This window comes from Loa loa, assembly GCF_000183805.2.
Source record: "Loa loa unplaced genomic scaffold supercont3.295, whole genome shotgun sequence".
NCBI lineage: Eukaryota > Metazoa > Nematoda > Chromadorea > Rhabditida > Onchocercidae > Loa > Loa loa.
This window is the reverse complement of record NW_018108475.1, coordinates 20,609-40,979: the sequence shown is the minus strand read 5'-3', so window position 1 is coordinate 40,979 and position 20,371 is coordinate 20,609. Positions and strand designations below refer to the sequence as shown.

At 34.2% G+C, this 20,371-nt stretch overlaps 4 protein-coding genes across 4 annotated transcripts in view; all 4 read left to right on the top strand.

The window, feature by feature from the left end:
* LOAG_18405 (HrETR-1 protein) overlaps positions 1-6,469 on the top strand; it is an 8,916-nt gene extending 2,447 nt beyond the window's left edge. Inside the window, exons 3-10 of the mRNA XM_020451063.1 lie at positions 1,735-1,893; positions 2,858-3,121; positions 3,430-3,513; positions 4,197-4,383; positions 4,591-4,731; positions 4,893-4,970; positions 5,856-6,005; positions 6,283-6,469. Coding sequence (XP_020305186.1) covers positions 1,735-1,893; positions 2,858-3,121; positions 3,430-3,513; positions 4,197-4,383; positions 4,591-4,731; positions 4,893-4,970; positions 5,856-6,005; positions 6,283-6,404 — 1,185 coding nt within the window. The 3' untranslated portion in view covers positions 6,405-6,469. The remainder of the gene's footprint in view (positions 1-1,734; positions 1,894-2,857; positions 3,122-3,429; positions 3,514-4,196; positions 4,384-4,590; positions 4,732-4,892; positions 4,971-5,855; positions 6,006-6,282) is intronic.
* Positions 6,470-8,042: 1,573 nt separating this feature from the next.
* On the top strand, positions 8,043-10,081 carry LOAG_05507 (hypothetical protein; the record flags this gene model as incomplete). Its single annotated transcript, XM_003141044.1, is given in 5 exon segments — positions 8,043-8,072; positions 8,425-8,526; positions 9,216-9,386; positions 9,997-10,032; positions 10,049-10,081. 5 exon segments carry the CDS (start codon positions 8,043-8,045, stop codon positions 10,079-10,081), a joined length of 372 nt encoding a protein of 123 aa, XP_003141092.1.
* A 2,314-nt stretch (positions 10,082-12,395) lies between these two features.
* LOAG_05506 (hypothetical protein) lies at positions 12,396-18,250 on the top strand. The gene is made up of 17 exons (XM_020446879.1): positions 12,396-12,626; positions 12,796-12,907; positions 13,082-13,178; positions 13,397-13,539; positions 13,914-14,153; positions 14,319-14,450; positions 14,774-14,903; positions 14,978-15,048; positions 15,313-15,414; positions 15,610-15,711; positions 15,971-16,087; positions 16,182-16,437; positions 16,592-16,734; positions 16,897-17,083; positions 17,222-17,343; positions 17,603-17,754; positions 17,887-18,250. The coding sequence occupies exons 1-17, from the start codon at positions 12,433-12,435 to the stop codon at positions 18,080-18,082; spliced, it is 2,496 nt and encodes an 831-aa protein (XP_020302829.1). The 5' UTR covers positions 12,396-12,432; the 3' UTR covers positions 18,083-18,250.
* A 1,819-nt stretch (positions 18,251-20,069) lies between these two features.
* LOAG_05505 (hypothetical protein) lies at positions 20,070-20,369 on the top strand (the record flags this gene model as incomplete). Its single annotated transcript, XM_003141042.1, has 1 exon — positions 20,070-20,369. A coding segment is annotated over one exon (300 nt), but the record flags the coding sequence as incomplete, so codon positions are not given.
* Between the last annotated feature and the right edge of the window lie 2 nt (positions 20,370-20,371).

The window sequence follows — 20,371 nt, the reverse complement described above, 5'->3', positions numbered from 1 at the left end:
ATATATATATATATATATATATATATATATATATATATATATATATATATATATATATATATACTATATATATATATATATATATATATATATATATATATATATAATATATATATATATATATATATATATATATATATATATATATATATATTGAAGTTCGGATTTCAATGGATAGAAATAAACGTACCAGTGTAAATACAGTTGAACTGATCTATCTAATATCCATTTCCATCCATTTTATTCATCTCATTGTGTGTAATAAAAGATGTGACAACTGGACCAAATATTGGCCATTTTATGATATCGATCTTTTGATCATTGTACCAGCAGTAGTCCATGGATTCTTAATTCTATGAAATCCATAAATCTCAATTTTCAATCTGCGAATAATTCCTTGTAGCTTTTATTATTTATCATTTGAGAAAACAGGAACTTTCTTAAATCTAAACATTCAAATCTTCCGGTGAGTAAAAGTTTCGCTTCAACATTAAGAAAAAAGCGCACATTTGAGAAATTGAAATTTCGTTGCATTATCTTATCGGAAATTTTTTTTGTCACTTGTAAATTCGACAAAGACAGAAGAGTAAAAAGGAAGGATGCAGCTTAAACCAATCACTGAAAATGTTTCGAAGTTCGTTCTTCTTACCTGATTAGGAACTGGTGGAACTTTTTCTCTCAGACCTGAACATTCTTCATATATCTCTCTCCGCATATTTTCTTGAAATTCATTTCAGCTTCCTCTTCCTTCTTTCTTCTTTTTCATTTTCAATTTGAAAATCATCCAATTACTGGCAGAGTTGGGTGATTGCTTAACGGAGCGCTCCTTTGCCCAATCTAAGCTCCTATTGCCTTCCATTCATTACTGTGTCATGCCGGTTTGTTACCACCGGAAGCTAATTAGTGTCGTATATACTTACAATAAATTGAGCAATGGGAAAAGGCAAATATTCATTATTAATGTGGTCAATCATCCATTAACTTGAATAATGGTCTGTTAAACGATGATTGCTCTTCAGGCAAGTTTTTGAGAAAAAAGTGCTTCAGACACTTATTTCTTTTAAACTTTTGGTTGTTAACATATCAACTCGAACTTGGCAGTGGTACTGCGGAAAGTTCACAACTTAATCATTTATTCGTAAGCAACCAGTGTTTATTCTTATCCCATTATAAGTCTAACGCATCAACTTAATGGCCAAATCTTAGAAAAACCCAAAAGACTTTGAAATATTTCACACATTACAGTTCCCTAAAATTTTCAAAAGTTCACAACACAACTTTCTGAAAGATTACAGAAATCAGTTGGCACAATTTTGTTCTTCTGTCGATTCCTTTCCTTTCAATAACATTTTCGTTCCAGATTTTCTTCAATAAAAATTTTTGTCAACCTCTCAAAATGCCATGTTAAGAAGTTTTAAATATTTAAGTTTGGTTGGAATTGCAAGTGTTTGAAATAAAATAGGTTTTCTTTAAATCTTACCGAATAAAATAGATTTTCTGGAAATGTCTTGGAACCAATTTCTCTCTTTTCCTGATTTTTTTTCTGAAAATGTTTTTTACAAATTGTAATCAATTCATGAAACAAAAAAATTTTCTTTAATAAACGAATAAATTTGAAATGAAAATTTACAACTATGCCATTAGTTTTTCGCAGTGTAATATGTCAGAAAGAATAGTTAGCATAAGTTTATAATTGTCGTATGAAAAATATTTTCAACAGCCATCTAAATTCAGATGAATCGCGCGATGCAGGTAAAACCGGCAGATAATGAGAGTCGTCCTGATTCACCAAAAAATGTTGAAGAGCGAAAGCTTTTTGTCGGTATGCTTTCCAAGCAACACAACGAAGACGATGTCCGCGCCCTATTTGCCCCCTTTGGCGTCATTGATGAGGTATAATTATCGAATTTCAGGTTTTTTTATTTCAAAATATTTGTTATAAATGAAAGTACTATCATTTCATTACTATTTTTAAACAGTGAAGCAAAAAAAAAGCAACATCCAGTTTATAAGTTCAGATCTAATCCAAATAGTTCACTGATTCTTTCCTAAAAAATATGAATTGATAGTCCTTCTCGGCTAGTGGAGACGCCTTGAAGTGATTAAAGATGACCAGCAGGAACTTGAAAATGAATGATATATATTTCTCAATTCAAAAGAAAGATCCATGATAGGAAATGCGCTTTTCAATACCAATATCAGAAATGTTTTCTGCAAAGCAAACCATATCGCAGCGAAGAATAATAAATTTGGCCATGAGACATGTGACACCTCCCGTAATCGACAAGGCAATCATTTTCAATTCACTGGGGGCAGAGAAAGAGAAAAGATGATTGAAGCTTCGTATTCCTTTTCGAATTCTTCGAATCCATACTTTTCCGAGGCTTTTGCTGCTCTTTTTTTACAACTTCTCTGGAAAAAATAAAAAAATCACTTTTCTCTTCCTGACTCTCTTCATCATCTAATATTGCCCATTTACCCTTCTAAATTCCATCATTTTTCCTGAAGTCGATAATTTTGTTTCAATTTTATTCCTCCCATCTCTTTTACTTATTGTTCACTGAATCACGATACATTTCATTTTTCTTCTCCCGACTGTATGCAATGGACAATTTTTTTCTTAATGCCTTCCTTTTTGCATAATATTGAACTGACTTATTGAGTTATGCATTCTAACTTACCTCCTGAATGATATAATTGCAAGTTCTTCATAGACTGACCTCTTACTGTCCTTTCCTCCGCTTTAAATCATTCGTCTCTTTCCTGCTTAGGAAGCTGGGGTCTCCTCAATAAGGCTCTAGAAATCACTAAAATCGTTTCCAGCCAAAGTTCAAGCAAATATTTTATGAGGTTTCAGGTGACTGTACTTCGTGGTGCCGATGGTCTGTCAAAAGGATGCGCATTCGTCAAATTCGCGACACATTCACAAGCTGCTATGGCAATAAACGCTCTTCATGGTAGCCAAACGATGCCAGGTGCTTCGTCATCGCTGGTCGTCAAATTCGCTGATACAGAAAAGGAGCGACAATTACGTCGAATGCAACAAATGGCTGCCCAAATGGGTCTACTAAATCCGGTGCTTGTTAATCAAGCCGGCGTTTACAATACGGCATATCAACAGGTTCGTGATATGGCGAGGATAGAATTGAACTGTCTATTGTTCACTTGCAACTGAAAAGCACAGTTAGAAATGAAGTTGGTTGTCAGGGACAGATCAAATTTGACACATTTGAAGTACTTGCTAATTTTATACGGCTTTGGCCAAATAATTGCTAATGATATCAAGCGTAATACAGCCAAGAATATCCACCGAAAAGTGGAACAAGTATAGCTATTTCGCTGTAGGAAATTTACGTCACAGGTAAGAATTACAGGTATCTGACTTCAAGAAAATAAGCTTGAAAAGTATTTTGATTCTTAGAATTTCAGCTGCTGCAACAGCAAGCTACTCTTGTAGCAGCGCAAACGGCGGCAGCTGCTTATTTCCCGGTCGCTATGGCACCGCAGACAGCGGTAGGTTTTACTTGACGTGATTATGCATGCAGCTGTGTAAGCAGTCATCATCGATTGATCTTTAACCTGCCCACGTATTTCGTCATCGTCGTAAAATTCAGTGCTTTTATGTCCAGTTCACAAGAGTATGAGAAATATTTGTCAGTGGCGGATATTTTGGCCATACGCTTGTCCTAAACTGATGGATAGAAATTTTGTTCAGTGTTACATTTAAATGACCGTAACATCTGCTCCTGTCCGTATCATCTGTCCTCTTAGTGTGTGCAGTGGATAATTTACCTAATCTAGAAGAGCTGGCAGGGAGGAATAGAAAGAGAGGAAGAATAACTGATGTAGAGAGGAAGAGAGATGAAAAGATAAGAAAGAGGAAAAGCTGTGAATAGAGAATGATAGTACTGCTAATGGTAGTAAGTCCAATTATAATCATTAAGAGTGAGTGACATGAAAATACAACATTTGGCTGCTCGGGAAGTGCCATCTTGCATATCCACTTATCTCTAGCCATCAAGGCTTTTTTAATTAACCGCGAGGGAATGAAAGAGATTGAAATAAGAAGGAGACACGGGAAGTTGTGAATTTTGTGTTTTCCATTTCAACTCATCTCTCTCTCTCTCTCTCTTTATGTTTTGTTTGACTTTAGCTATCACCCACAGATTCCTTCTAGATTTAGAGGTCATTTCCAGCTAACAGCAGCAGGATTGGCTGGAACAACAAATCCGGCAACATTCCTGACACAACACCCCTTGCAACCAATTTCAGCACTTCCGTTACAACAAGCGCATTCTGTTCAAGCAATTTCCGCATTATCACAACCTTACGCACCTGTTGATTATGCCGCAACTGCAGCTGCAAGCGTTACACAATATGCACGTAAGTTTGTTTGAGTAATGCGTTCGTTTTCATATTATATTAAAAAAAAAAAACAAGTTGGGTTCCAGAGAGCTATTAACAGTTGAGCGTATATTGCTGCAACTAGTATACCTGATGAATTAATGATTATCACAATTGATTAGGATCAGCGTATGATAATTCTTTCAATTTGGTCATTAATTTGATATGGACGCAGAAAGCTTACAGCTTCAAGTACTGCAGCAGCAGTAGCTGTTGATTCGACGGCATATACACTGCCAGCTAGCGGAACATTACCTGCCGGAACAATACCCGCGGTAACTCTGCCTTCAGTTTATAATCCTCTGGTCAATCTTGAACAGCAAGCAAGTAAGGACATATTTATTAATATATAAATTAAACGAAAGAAATTGGCATAGAACTGAGGATGCTATTAAAATATAAAATTGCTGATTTGATGGAGACATAGCAGTACATCACTGTTCTTTAATTAAAAAAGAATCCCTTTGAAATCATGTTGTTTTTTGTAGATCCATACAATCAAGCCTTACAACAAGCAATTGCCCTTCAGCAAGCAGCTATTCTTTTTCCAGGCGCACAAAAAGAAGGTGCAAATTTGATTATAATTAATGATAAATATGTATTACATTACCAGAAATAAAATATTGAAATAGGCTGTCAATTAAGGTAAACAAAAACGTGGTGAAATAAAAATAGCTGAGCAACTAGGTATCCAGGCTAGGAATTTCAAGCACTATACTTGACAAATGTCTGACTTTTTAAATAGAATTATGATTTTTTCTCTTAAAAAATGTTCATTCCCAGGATTTTGGGAGACTTAAAAGTGACTATAAATTTTTAAATAACAAAAAAAATATGCGTTACCTTTTTATTAAATCTTCAGCATGACATAGGTTTTGCAACGATATTTCCGTTTTTATTGAGCGGGAAGTTACAGTAAAACGACACTTAAAAATTTGCTGGATGGCGTGTGAAATCTCTGTTTTAGTTCAAATGGGAATTAGATTTTGTCACATTTTGCTTTGCTCGCTCAATTAGCTTCATTAGCATCTGGTTGGACTACATCGATGTGCAATTTCCTCTCCCGGCATCAACAGCACTCAATTTATTTATTGAAAATAATGAGAATGAGAAGGACGTAAGTGACAAAGCCGCCGCTGGAAATGATCCTTACTCCTCTCCTAAATCTTTCCCTTAATACTTGTTTGTATAACATTTCTGCTTCTTAGCCAAACAAAACGATTGCTGTTTCTTAACACACATTCATAAAGCCTTTTTAGTCTATACATCTCTGAAGCCTATTTTAATAACATATATTTTCAGATATTCTTTCACTCTTTGTTCATAAAATATTCGATCGAAACTGTAAACCTCTTCTATATGTGTCATATAGTTTCACTATCAAATTCATTTAAAGCTGAAATGTTTAGATAAAGGAATATTAAGAAGAAACCAACAGTGGCGTATTTCAGTTTTGGGTCCGGAAGGATGCAATTTATTCATCTACCACTTACCGCAAGAATTTGGTGACACTGAACTGATGCAAATGTTTATGCCCTTCGGACATGTGATAAGCGCTAAAGTCTTCATTGATCGAGCAACCAATCAGAGTAAATGCTTCGGTGTGGTTTTTGTTTAAATATTCGCACTCTGGCAAAATCATAGATCTATAAGATACAAACAGTGTGGTAGCTTCACCGTAACTCAATGAAATAAAGCGAATAGGAACGTCACTTTTAAGTGACGGGCTCTATTGGAAGATTAAAGTACCACGTGAATGTTTGAAGAAGATTCATGTTGATACAGCATCTCAATGTAGTATACTACTAAAATAGTAGCAGCATTACAGTAATATGGTGACCTTGGCACTGTAACTACAGTACCGTCCTATCAATTCAGGTTTCGTCTCCTACGACAACACCGCCTCAGCAATGGCAGCAATTCAAGCAATGAATGGCTTCCAAATTGGCATGAAACGACTCAAAGTCCAATTGAAACGTCCTAGAGATAAACCGTACTGAGCAAAAATGATAGTTCAAAAAAATAAAAAATGCCAAATCTTAAAAGGAGTCTGTGTTGTCAAGTCAAGAGAATAGACTTTTGTCGTGTCTCGTTATTTAGTCTGCCACTAAAATTCGTCGCGTATTTTCTGAACAATCGTTCATTTGTTTGTGTTCTGCTTGGATATCGTCTTGTTTTTCTGGATAACTAAGTAATATTGTTCGTTCAGTTTCATTTTATTTTTAAACTTGCGCTGCTTTTGTTATCAAAGTGACTTGTTTCCGAGGAAAGCATTGTCAGTGATGCAGCTTCCAACTGATAATCTTTCAGACCCCATGCCAAAATTTTTGTTTATCGAGGTGCAATTCACTACATAAAATCCCAAGATGCACCTGCATCAGACACAAACCTTTGATAGTTAATTATTATGAATAGGAATTACTGGTTGAGAAGACGTAGTCACAAACTTTGCTGCTACTGTTGAACTTTGCTAATAAGCGAAATAATCAATTGGTATTAATAGGATGTGGTGTATGTACAATACATTGATGTGCATGTTTTCTTAATATGATTTTAGTTATATGTTGTGAAAGTTGTCCCTTATCTTTATCTTGTTCATTGATGTTCTGAAACAACTTATCATCAAAATGGACATGGAATTATCTCAGGCAGCTGCCTATTGTTCAATTTGGATGTTTATGAAAGTTGTCCTGTATTTCGTACTACAACAAGCTTCATCGTCTATTTCATTCATAGTTTTTATATCCTTCTTTGATACCATTGTGATGTTCCAATATAATAGTGATTATTTTTGCAGAATGAGAGAAATGAGTGGAGGTGTGGGATGCTGGAAATAGCACTATCGACTGGTTTTAATTCAAATGTAACCAGATATACCAGCTTTCGTTTTTAATGGCGAATGCCAAAACTAAAACATCCAAACTTTGTTACGAGCTTCACTCCCCCCTCTCATTTCTGTCCTTAAATCTGCGGTTGGATGTGTACGGTGGTAAGTAATGTTGTGACAGCTAAAAAACTGTTTTCTGACGAAAGCAGTGTTTGATTCCGGCACAACAGCAAAATGAAGTCTTGAATTCCGGATCTGGAGTACAAAAACGTCGAATTTTCGTGCGATTTTTTCTGTCTCTCTCTCGCACTAACACACACTCTCTATTTTTGATCACTGGAAAAGGTGTGACACCTTTGCACGACCCGTTTTTATCTTGTTTGAATTATTGCATGTAATCAAAGTCCAAGATTCCGATTCAAAATTCTACCTTTGCATATTCAGCCAAATTTTAAAGCTGAAATGTTAAGTGTTTTTCCAGCCAGAGCCTGGCTCATTCGTTATCCCAATTCTATAGCCTTGGAAAGAATGGAAAGTCTTGTTAACCATTCCTCCAATCCACATCCTTTATATTGGCATTTCAGATTATATTTACTCATAATGCTACGAATATGAAGTAGTTTCTTTTCAATAATGTAAAAAGATGAGCTTTAAATTTGTCAACAAAATTCCTTTTCACAATTTCCCTCTTTTCAGGTTCAACGAATGAGAGCTCAAGTATAATCCTATTCTCATAATAATTTGCTTCGTCATACATTCCAATGGTGTACAGGATCTCATGCTTTTTCCTATTGGGTATAATTTCGGACAAATGGGACAGTTTGATAATGAAGGCGAAAAAGTAAAATAATTTTTGGACGATCATGAAGAGGAAGTCCTTTTTAGTATCAAATTGTCCCAATGTTGTTCTTGAATGAATTATTGAATCAGATGTACTTTTTTTGTGATCTCAGCTATTTGATTTTATCAAATGCTTTTTTCGAATAATAGTGAAAATTTCGAAACGACTTCTTCATATTGTCAATAATCAGCACTTAACTAGATTGAACACAAAATAAGAATTAGCATCTAAGCTGTAAGGATGTTAAAATTAAATTCATTAATACTCAATTCAATATTTAATTCAAGATCTCTGTGAATAATGTTATCATTAAATTTATGTATCATCACTTTGGCAAGAGAAATATTTTGAGGAATACTCAGTTGCAGAACGAAGACATTTAAGGTGGATTCCTCCTCCTCCTTCTTCTCCTCCTCCTTCTCCTCCTCCTCCTCTCTTCCCAAAACTTTTGACGGTAACGCCCTCTCTTATTTCCCTTTTATAAGCTTATTTTTAATATTTGCTCTCATTTTGCTCATATTTTTCGATCATATGTTAATTTTTGTTACATATGAAATTAACTTTCACTAAATCTTTTTCATTTCTCTTGAAGAACTTTTTATAATGAGTTATTATTTGCGATCTCGAGGTGTACTTTCTCATAATCAACAAAAAAATGCCATTGATAGATTGACAAGTTATCTTTCCAGAAACTTCCGCTGCAATGTCAGAATTTCGTCTTTTTCTTTTTTAATAATTGAACAATTTACTGAATTAATCCAAAATGCGCATTGTACTTTGTTTCTATATCCATAGACCTCTTCTTATTCAATCCTTTAAAGTAGTTATTAAAATTCACGCTTACAAAGTAGTTCTTCTGAGAAACTCTTTTGTGTCATTTCATAAATGTGAAAATTGGTCCACTTCATTTGTGAATTCAGTGTCATATGAGCTATTCAAGCTACCATTTTCTGGCATACTTCTGCTATTATCTCTATTTTGTTTGGCGGAAGTTTGTTTGAGTTGTAATTGGATAATGAAAATACTGAATGTAGCGTAGTAAATACTGCCTTCTGTTTTCAATCCTTAACACTAACGTCGGTCTTTCCCATTATAATATTGCTGGTCCAGATATCTTCTGAAATGTTTAAGTTTGTATTTTAGTCTCATTTAGCTCTTATTGCTCTAGAAAACTCGGAAAAGGGATATATTATAGGAACTATAATGAAATCTGTTAACGAATACAATAGGTCCCATCCAAATGAACAAGAAATCACACATAAATATTGGGGATCTCTATTAGGGATTTTCATGGATCAAAGCAACACATCGAAGGTTACTTACCTTTCAAACTTTTATACTCAAAAAGGACTCTGACGCCATTTCATCATTTATTGTCATATTGTGGTGTCATTTTGTCTATTCATTGTAATGCTGTAGTGTCATTTTGTCCAATTGTTATTTTTGTACTGTAGTGTCATTTCGTCTATTTGTTTCTCATGTTTATTGTACCAATGTTAAAGTCAATTCGAATATGATATTAATATTTTGCGGGTAAATCGGGCTACTATTGGTTGTTTGGTGATTTTGCTGTAATTTGAATTATTTGATTTTATATCAGTGTAATAGATGTTTTAAATAACAGTTGAAGTGGGCTAGAATTTTTTAAACTTTCTTCTCAAAATTGCTTAAGATCATTTCATAAATCAAAAGTACTTTGTCTTATCTTTATATCGCAAATCAGTGATTCAACATCACTTCGCCATCCATTACGATAGTAATATTGTGCGCGCCTTTCTTGCTCTAGCACCAGAAATATCAATTTAGAAATGGTCATTTACCTGTTTCCATGAATTGAAACTAGCTTATTTTCAAATCTCAACATTCTCTTTTACTAATATCTTAATTCTGAATTACCTACACAAGAAGGTTTAATATCTTACAGATTTCCGGAGCTTTTGTGATATTTGGCACTAAATCGGTTTGTGTTTTTTTAGATGTTTATTTATTATGAAATCATGCTACATTGATCTCAGATGTGTACAGATCTTTTTAACTCTTTCTTTCTTTTTTAATTTAATCCTTCGATACTATTTTCGATCCACTACTTTTTTTTGTAATCTTAATTGTTTTTTCACCTAATTTATCACAGTTTTTTTAACATAATTGTCACTCTTGTCGAGGTATCTGTTATCGAAATTTGATTTAACTTCATAATAAAAAATCCAAAAGCGCATTTTAAAATCACAAAACTATGTCCAAAAATAGAAATTTATCGTTTGGTGCAACTGTATTGAGTTGGAAAGTTAAGCTCTCTGAACAAATTACCAAAAGTTTTCCTTCGGCAGTCATATTGATGCTTTATACGATATATATCATATTCCGGAGAACTCATTTTCTGGCATCTCTTTTCCTTTTGTCAAATTCGTTATAATCATCTGCTAAATGAATGAACAAAAATGTATCTATGAATAGTATAATTAAACGTATAATAATAATTAATCTTATGAATAGTATAATTAAACGAGAATAAAGGCAATGTGTAGCATATGTTGTGTTTTGGTTAAATTTAATTTTCAAAACCTTTATGATTCTACTAATTCAAATGTTTAAAAGATAGAGATACTGTCTTTAACGCCATCTTCTAAATGTGCGAGTTAAACGATTTCCGAAAAGAATGGGGCAATAACAAAGCATAAGCAGCATTCTTCGATGGAAGTCTAATTAGCTTTTTTTTTTCAACCTGTAACCCTCTATCTTCTTCTACTAACAATATTTTCTTCGGACTTTTCAAATAAATATTCCAGCACTTATTTGCTCATAGCTGTTTTGATTTGGTGATAAATTTGTAAATTACAGTAGTATTCCAAGCAAATAAAGATGTATGCTCAAACGAAATTTCAATTCCATTAAATGATCAATAGTTTTACTACGCATCATAAAAGTGAACGAAGAAAGACCGTTGAGTTAATAATCCTTTTTTGGATCCTTCAAACAGAAGTATTACCCCTTCCATGTAATAAGTTGTTGTCTATGCTGCATGTCCTCTGTCACCAGTTGTTGACTGTAAATGCAGGAAAACACGGAAGAGAGCAGATGCACTGATGTCAACATACATACTCTTAATGTCTGGTTGTATATCTAAATCGACGACATACCCGATCGGTCCTCTACTGGTTGAATTGTTGCAGATGGATGTCGCAGGTAAAGTGCAGTAGCGATCTTGCCTTCTTCATTTCCTTTCGCCCATTTTTACCCGAGTTTTTTAAACTTTTTTAACGGCATATTAATTTATGTTACTTGGTATTACTATGCTATACATATTCCACATTTCTTCCAATTTATTCCATATGCGAACTTTTATGAAATCATTTGAATAATCCCTTCTGTATATCATTAACATGATCGAAGACCGTATCGCTGGAACTTCCATGCAAATGAAGGACAATACAGCTTAACACTTAACGAGGAAGATAACTGTCAAAACTGCGAAGCGATGATTTGTTTTAAAGGGTTCAGTGCTTGTTCTATTGAAAGATAAAGCCTTTATGACACAAGTAGTTCATTTCACTATTTCTAGAGATGCAAAAGTTTTACCTGCATGACCTTTACGTTGGATATCATGTTAGCAAATACTTTGCCTTCTAAAAGAAAAAATTTATCGAAATTAAGCAAATGTGAGAAATGTGCGTGTACCTTCCAAGCGGTTTTCAAATTTATAGACATGATGAGAGACATAATTTATAATTTTTTTAATTTTCCAATTTGAAAATTTGCATGGTAATTTAGAAATATATTTTCAGATGTAGGATAGGTTTTTGTTCTTGCGAAAGAGTTGAATTTGATCCATACTAATACCATTATTACCATCATGGTTAACCTTCGCAAGCGAAAATTTGTGAAAGATTTTAAAAAACCCACGCTTGCTGCGAATGCTATAAATGTGGATGTATCTTTCTAAACTGCGTAGTGAATTTTCTAGGTGAGGCATAGTCTGCGCGAAACTGACCCCGATCTCATTATAAATGGCTAACACTGAAATCTTTTCCTTTAAGTTTGTTCTTTGCAATCACAGCTGTTCTCTTAAAGCAAAGAATTTAGTAACTTTTTCCCTGTGAATTATTTGCCTCAGAGTTATGCTGTTTTGCATCCATGAACTTTAAGGAATTTAGAAACTTCCGTAATTATTCCATTATCAGCCATACATTCTTCGTTACAGTTATCGTGGGGTCGTGTCGTGTGTCACACTATATATCCGAAATAAATTTTGGTTAACAAATAAAGATAAAAGGATTTGAAACTTCAAGTAATAAAAGGACAAAATTAGAAATTGAATTGTTTTTTTTGCAGGAAATGCAATAAAAAAAACAGAAGACCGATTATGAATAGCCAATATGAACGAATGACAAATTTAACACGAGAAAGATGCAAGGATGGTATCATTATATCAGCCGCATTAACTTCTTTATCTAATGATCTCCTATACTTTTTCGCTTTATTGTATTGCTTCTTAGGCACTGCAATCGTTGCAGATGTCTTCATGTGCTCTATCGAAAAAATTACATCATCATCCAGGTTGGTTCCATCAGGTTATCCTACTTCACGAGTTACTGTGTGATGCCAGTTATTAAAAGTTTCAGACCGCACAAAGCTCTTAGAAGGCTTTTGAATTATTTAGAAAATTTCAATAATACAGTGTTTGGGAATTGTTTTGACAATTGAATGGTTTATTGGCATATTGCAGAAAAGTTAAACTAAAAAATCCGCCAAAAAACACAATGCATGAAACCGATGATCTGGAAGAAGGTAGAGAAGTACGCGTTTGGAATCCAACTGTAGCCAATTTAAGTTTAATGGTATATTTTTAATTTCTACATTTTATATTTATTACAGCATCAAGTCTTTGTAATATAATATAAATGCAAGAAGTAACGACAATGAATGAGAATTCATAATGTTCATCAAAATGGTTAAGCCTTTATTCAATATTCCATTCATTTAAATTTTATATTTATTATGACACTGCTTAGGCATTGGGAAGCAGTGCACCTGAAATCTTGCTTTCAATAATTGAAATTACAGCCAATCATTTTCGGGTTGGTGATCTTGGACCAAGCACTATTATTGGTTCGTTCCCCAAAATACTTTTTTTTTAATCCTAAATTCGTCACTTTTTGATGATCTTTGATAGAATATTTTCATGAAATCTCAGAATTATTCAGAGAAATCATTTTTTTTTCACAGATTTTCAATTAAAAATCTTTAATTTCTTTGGTCTCTGCACAGATACATTGGCTAAGAAGGTATTACATAACAATTGTGCTATATACTTTATCAGTTTACAGGTTCTGCAGCTTTCAATTTACTATGCATCACAGCTGTATGTGTCTTGGCTGTACCATCACCAACAGTTAAACGAGTTCAGGAGACATTTGTTTTTGTCACGACGTCATTGTTTAGCTCTTTGGCATACATTTGGCTTTTAATTGTACGATTTCACTTACTTTAGAAATTATCTTGCCTTCTACTTTATCATTTCTGTGACAGATTTCTATTTTATCTTCATCTGTGGGTGGTTGATGAAAGATTATCGGCATGTCATTGTATAATCAATGATAACACAGAGGAGTGCCGATACGGTAATTGTGTAAAAGTAGTGAAAAGCATTAACTTGTGTTGCCAAGGATCCATTTTTAATTAAAATGTTGACTATTCCAGAATGACTGATCAATAGGTAGAAGCGTTTTTTCAATTTATTTGTAGATTCTGGGGAATATTTTGTTTCCTTTATCGTCATATCGTTGCTGACACTCCCAAATTGTAGTGAAGTATTCTAAAAGAATTTTTCAGACTTTCTTTCAGATACTGGTGGTAATATCGCCAAACGTAGTAGAGCTATGGGAAGCACTAGTGACTTTTGGTTTCTTCTTCGTCTTAATAATTGTTGCATATTTGGTGGATATCAAAATTTGGAGACGTAGCAAAGCTTACCTGAACGAGGAGTATCAAATTGATGGTACTGATGATGAGAAATGTAAGGACGAGGATATTGACACTTATCTAAAAAAGTTTGCTAGCGAAATGGAGTTCGGAAATAATATGGTACTATCGTCAACTAATCTTTGCAGTTTTTCTAGAACCGTTTAAAATTACTATCGCGCCGTAAATGAAATATTCTAGATCAATATTGTTACTTTTTTTTATTTTTGGATTAATTTGCCATCACCGTTTGTACTTATTGGCTGAAGCTTTTTACGTCATTTCTAGGTCAAATCAACGAGTAAAATAGGTGACCACAAAATATTATGTTCTATATTGCGGTGGATTTCACGAGTTTATCCGAATCTCTCACTGGATGAACAATCCAAGTTATTGGCTTCCAAACTAAGGGACATGCAGGTGTTTTGATATTTTGTGTATTTTCGACGATCTACCTATTAATTTAATTGTTCCAGTACTTATGCAACAGGATGAGTTGGAAGTACAACAACGAAACTTGAGTATGCGATGAGATGGATGGTTTATTTTATTATATATGTTAATTTAAAACTACTAATTAGCCATTGAAGAATTTACATGTAGCAAAAGCATTGTATTTACTACATCAGGCAGCGTGTTCGTTTAGAGATCGATATTATGCAAATGAAGGTGCAAAATTATAGCTTGTTTAACTTATCAGTGTCATTTTAAAGAACTTTGATACAAAATATGACGAATTGCAGAATCGCAACCGTTTGTGCTATCGTCTACAGGTGGTAGGGAGATTGGCTGCTGCCACTCGAAAAATGGATTTGAAATGGAATTCCAAAAGAATGCTGGAAGAGGCCTACAGGGCAAATAAAACACCAACAGGTGAATTCTCATGTTATTTTCAAAAATCGAAATATATTTCCGTCTTATCCAGCAATTTAACCTTCGACTTATAGCTGGAGGGACGATAGAATTTTCGGCCCGCGTATATTCGATCACTAAAGGAAGCAATAAAGTTATGTTAAGGGTAAGTTCCCAGTCTTATATTATAATTAATTTTAGTGGATATGGCAGTTGCCATTGACTGTCAAATACAATGATTTTTAGGTCTTTGTCAGAGGATTAAACATATTTGCATCAAGGCATAATTACGGCACACTACTTAAGTGGCCTGATATGCCTGAAGATTTTGGTGAAGCACAAATTCATAACGAAACATAAATTATTCAAGTAACTGATATGGGAAGCCCAAGTTTATGGAAGGTTATTAAAATTTTGCCATCATCTGCAGATTATTCGACATGACCCAACCGACAAAACAGCTACATTTTGCTGTTCGACGAAAAACGGTGTAGTCAAGAAGGATCTTCATTTTCTATCAAAATCGGAAACTGTGATTTTTCATAAATTATCTTCTGGAAAAAAAAAAATACTGCATGGATTTACGTGGATGCAAATGAGACCATCAAATAACCTTTTTTCTTCAGTTGAAAATGAATTCGTAACGAATTCAAGTTAGGGAATTTTGTTAAAAAACATTTCTAACATACCTTTAAATCCCAGTTCTTAGAAAACCATTACTGTTTAGATACAATTTAAACCTAGTGAAAAGGTCAAGGAAATCTACATAGATTTGGTAGAAGGTACAAAGTGGCGACCGGGTGATGTATTCTACGTTTGTTTGAAACAGGTAGGAAATTTTCTGGGTTGGAATAATACCAACAGTATAATTCCTAAAGAGATTGAAATAGTGCCCTATGCAGTGATTTTGACCAATACGTGTAATCTTGGATCATTTGTTTCCAGATCAGTGATTCTAAATTATTTTCTTCAAGGTATCATGGATCTTGTAATTTCCGATTTTCTGAATCCACAAATAGCACAGTTTCATATGTGCACCATTGATTACAGTGATCAATTTCCATCAGTTTTATTTTGTCAATTTACAGCTTGAAAACGACCAAGAGAACACAATCGGGGAGACAAACGTGGCGAGAGTTCAGATCACCGATGATCCTTCAACTTTGATCAATAAACCAATGGTACAGTTCGTCAAAAACAATTACGTAAGACTTTCTTGAAATCATTGGAAGCACATTTCTGCTTGTAATAAACAAATACGAAAATATTGATTGATTCACTAACAGAATTCTATTTCAGATTGTAAAAGAAAATCAGAAGTATGTACGAGCTTTCGTTACCTGCCTTGGCCAACGTAATGAGTGCACTTTTAATGTATATTATGAAACAGAAGCTGTTACAGCCAAATGTGGTAAAGATTATAAGGGGATTAGTGACGGAGTATTGACGTTTGTGGGTAATGAGTATGAGAAGTATATCGACGTGAGGATATACGACGATATGAGTGAAGAGAAAGATGAAACGTTCAATATACATCTTACATCTTCAACAGGAGGTAAATACTACTGATACTAACAAATTTAAATAATGATAGAAGGTAGTGAGCATTAATTTTTTTTTTGAACAGTTCGATCAGACTTCTGATGTATATCGAACGTATGGATTCTAAATTCTATCCTTGAAACAACAATTTCTTCCTCTATTTCCAGGAGTAACAATTGGGCCTAATAAATGTGCTGTAGTCACAATTATTTGTAATGATAATGCATTGAAAAACATAACGAATGTTCGAAAACTGACATCATATTACTTTAAAGAAATGACGTACGGATCCAATACATGGCTTGATCACGTAAGCCCTTTTTTATAACTGACATCCAAATATTAAATTCTAATAGATAATTAAATACCATAATATCTTCATAAAACTACTCATGAACCGCAATCTCCAACCTTTGCAATTTACGCTGTTCGATTATGCTAATTCAAACTACTTTCCATTTCATTTTTTCAGTTCATTCGAGCGACAAGCATCAATGCCGGTGATATTGACAATGCGACACTGATGGACTGCGTGCTACACATTTTGTCATTTCCATGGAAAGTCATGGCAGCTTTAATTCCTCCAGCCACAATCCTGGGCGGATGGTTGGCCTTCTTCAGTGCGCTAGTCCTGATTGGCTTCATTACTGCCGTTATAGGTCAGTTCTATTTTTTCATACTTAAATATTTAACAGTTGCAAATGATCTGTTTTGTTATTACATTTGTACAGCAATGAGTTTCCGAGAAAACTTCGTAAATGTTTTTGGAAAAATCAATTTGGAAACTATGGATTCAGGTGACCTGGCAAGCATTCTTGGTTGCATGATCGGCCTAAAAGATGCCGTTACAGCAACAACTTTGGTTGCGTTGGGTACCAGCCTACCGGATACATTTGCATCAAAAATTGCTGCTCGAAATGTATGTTTATTGCTCTTTTCTTTCCATCATTTGCATAGTTTCTTACCTGATCAGTCCACTCAACATTTCTACTGACATAGCTCCATGTTATCAAAGTACCTTCAAGTTTTTCATACTGCCGGAACAAAATTCTTTAACCATATTCTAAGGAGTGTAACTATTTCTATATATTATGGAAAAGAATTCTGATGACTGATTTACAAAAAGAGCATTTGCTGACGCACATATTATTTCTGTTGAAATTTTAAAAAGCATTTAGGACGCCACAGCCGATAATGCTATCGGCAACATAACTGGTTCCAATGCGGTAAACGTATTCCTCGGACTTGGATTACCATGGACCATTGCTGCTATATACTGGTTCATCAGAAATGAACCATTCGTAGTCAACGCTGGCAGTTTGTGTTTTAGGTTTGTATAAATCTGCTAACAACTTAAATAGAAGTATGTTACTTCTCTTTATTCTAGAAATCGACCACTGTTTTGGAACGTTGTCTCCAACCGTGAAGTTCGCCAATATCTTCTAGATCACAGTAATTTCAGTGTTTCGATATTCATGGTTACATCTACAATCTATATGCTATTGCTAACAGCTCGACGAATTTTGGCATTCTTTGGAAAAGGGGAACTTGGAGGTCCGGTAGGGCCTAAAGTTCTCAGTGCTTTAATTCTCGTTATTCTTTGGTTGGGTTATGTATTGTTGTCGGCTTTACAGACCTATAATTACATTTCTGTTTGATATTGCTATGCAATATTCCGTCAAATCACTCTGGAAATTAGTCATTAACGTTCAAGTCGCTTATCAGAACACCCGAAAATTAATTTAGTATCGCCGAAAAAATTCAAAGGTAAGTAGCGCTGGCAGGTAGAAATTATTGATTAATTCAGACCTGAAACTCATTAGTAATTATTGTTTCACCTAGACTGAAGTCTTTATAAGTGTTACTGCCTTAGAATTCATACCAGAATCTCATCGTTTTGCTTATCATTTGTCTTCTTTGTCACAGCATTTATACTCCGAAGCATATTATGCATATTGGCAGTCCCTGGTAATACTTAGGTAGTGGTTAATTCATTTAAATTTGTTCAGACGTCATTTTTTAACTCCCTAAAATGACAAACTGTGAGAGCAGTGGGCGATTAGCAGTGTCGAGGTACGAATAAAATATATTAGTATAAAGCGTAGAAGTAACGATGGAAGCTGCCGTTAACACATACAAACTGAACGAAATGAAAAGTTAAGACCTTCTATAAAATGACCATTATTAGGAAATAAAAGGAACCTACTATTCAAAATTTTAATTTTTTTGTCAAATAAAGTAATAAAATTTTAGCGTCCATGATTAGTTTAATTTCCTGTACAGTTTAAAAAATTCTAGCAATGTATTAGCACTTGCTTATACATTCCCTTCTTCATTCCAGCAAAGAGAAAAACTAATAATTTCTTTAGCAATATAACCGAGTAGCTAGGAAAGTTAATAACAATTCCGAGAAGAATTTAAGTCATTAACATCGTCCAAACTTCTGGATCATTTAGTGCAACATATTTTGATGACATGACTCCATCTTAAAAGTAGCCGTTTGTCAATCACCGAAAAAGTTAATGGCGCTAGTTTACCAAATTGTATTGTTCGGTTCATACTCGATTAAGCTGTAGGCAATAAGATCTGAATAAATATGTCATTATAATAACCACGTAACATTATGACACGGTCAATACGCATGGTAAAAGAATCTCTGAAATTCTATAAACTGTACAAAAATAAATTCCTTACAGCATTGGAAGACAGACCGCAGATCACCGAGATATGAAATCAGATCAGGATTCCAGATCACAATATCCCCTTTGTAGGATACCTCACAACAGTGTGGAATGATCAGAAGTTGATGTAGTACAAGAAATGCTTATATCGAACGAGAACAGTGTGCTGCTGGAACTGTGAATCAGTTCCACTCACATAAAAGAATACAAGAATGACTGACTGACTGCCACGGAATCCTTCTATTAGAAGCCATTTTTTCTACATTATGAATTGGTTCCTTCAACCGATAATTTACCTTAAAGGTTTGCGTTCAATATTACAACTCTGCAACTTAGAAAAAATTTTCAAACGATTATTTAATATAGGAACTTAATAACACTATAACAAAGCAGATGAAATTTAAAACAAATTTTCGAGATCTGATATGATACCGATTCCTAAGAAAATAATGTTGACGACCAATACTGATATGAATCTTTCATCTCACAGTAAATTCAATTTATCTTCTGATTTCTTGCTTTCCAATTGTGAGTTACGGAAGAAGTTTCAAATAAATTCAGAAACCCGGTGCTATTTACTGGATCTGATCTGACCCAATCTAGTTCATGGGCATCGGAGCTTTAAAATCTTTCCAGTATATAAAAAAAATATCTCATACTATTTCAAATAATTCCTTGGAATGATTTCACTATAAGGAAAACATTACTTTTCCAGCCAAGCACCACATGTCAGACTCATATGTCTGATCTATAAAATTATTTTCATAAATATAGAATCTATCAGAAATTTAAACTATCCCACATTATTTTATCAAGTGCCATTTGCCCACACAATTTCAGAACAATAATCCAAACAACATGTCGCCTAAAATCTCTTTCAAATGTTAAAATGCAGGGATCAATATTATGCAGCGATAATAAGTGCGACGTGACGGACAGCTGTGGAAGTAAGCTGTCTCTGAGTCTTAATACACGTAAAACTCGCAGATTGCTGCACCGATTGATTTTTTACACTTTTCACTTCTTCCAACGTTACCGCCAATATTACTGTCAAATTGCACACCACATCAAGCATGTGTATATACACATGCTTGATGGACACATGCGGACAAACACATGCTGGACACATGCGGACAGACACACAGACGGACACACACACACACACACACACATACACACACACACACACACATACACACACACAGATACACACACGCACACACACACACACATACACACACACACACATGCTCAACACCTCATGCA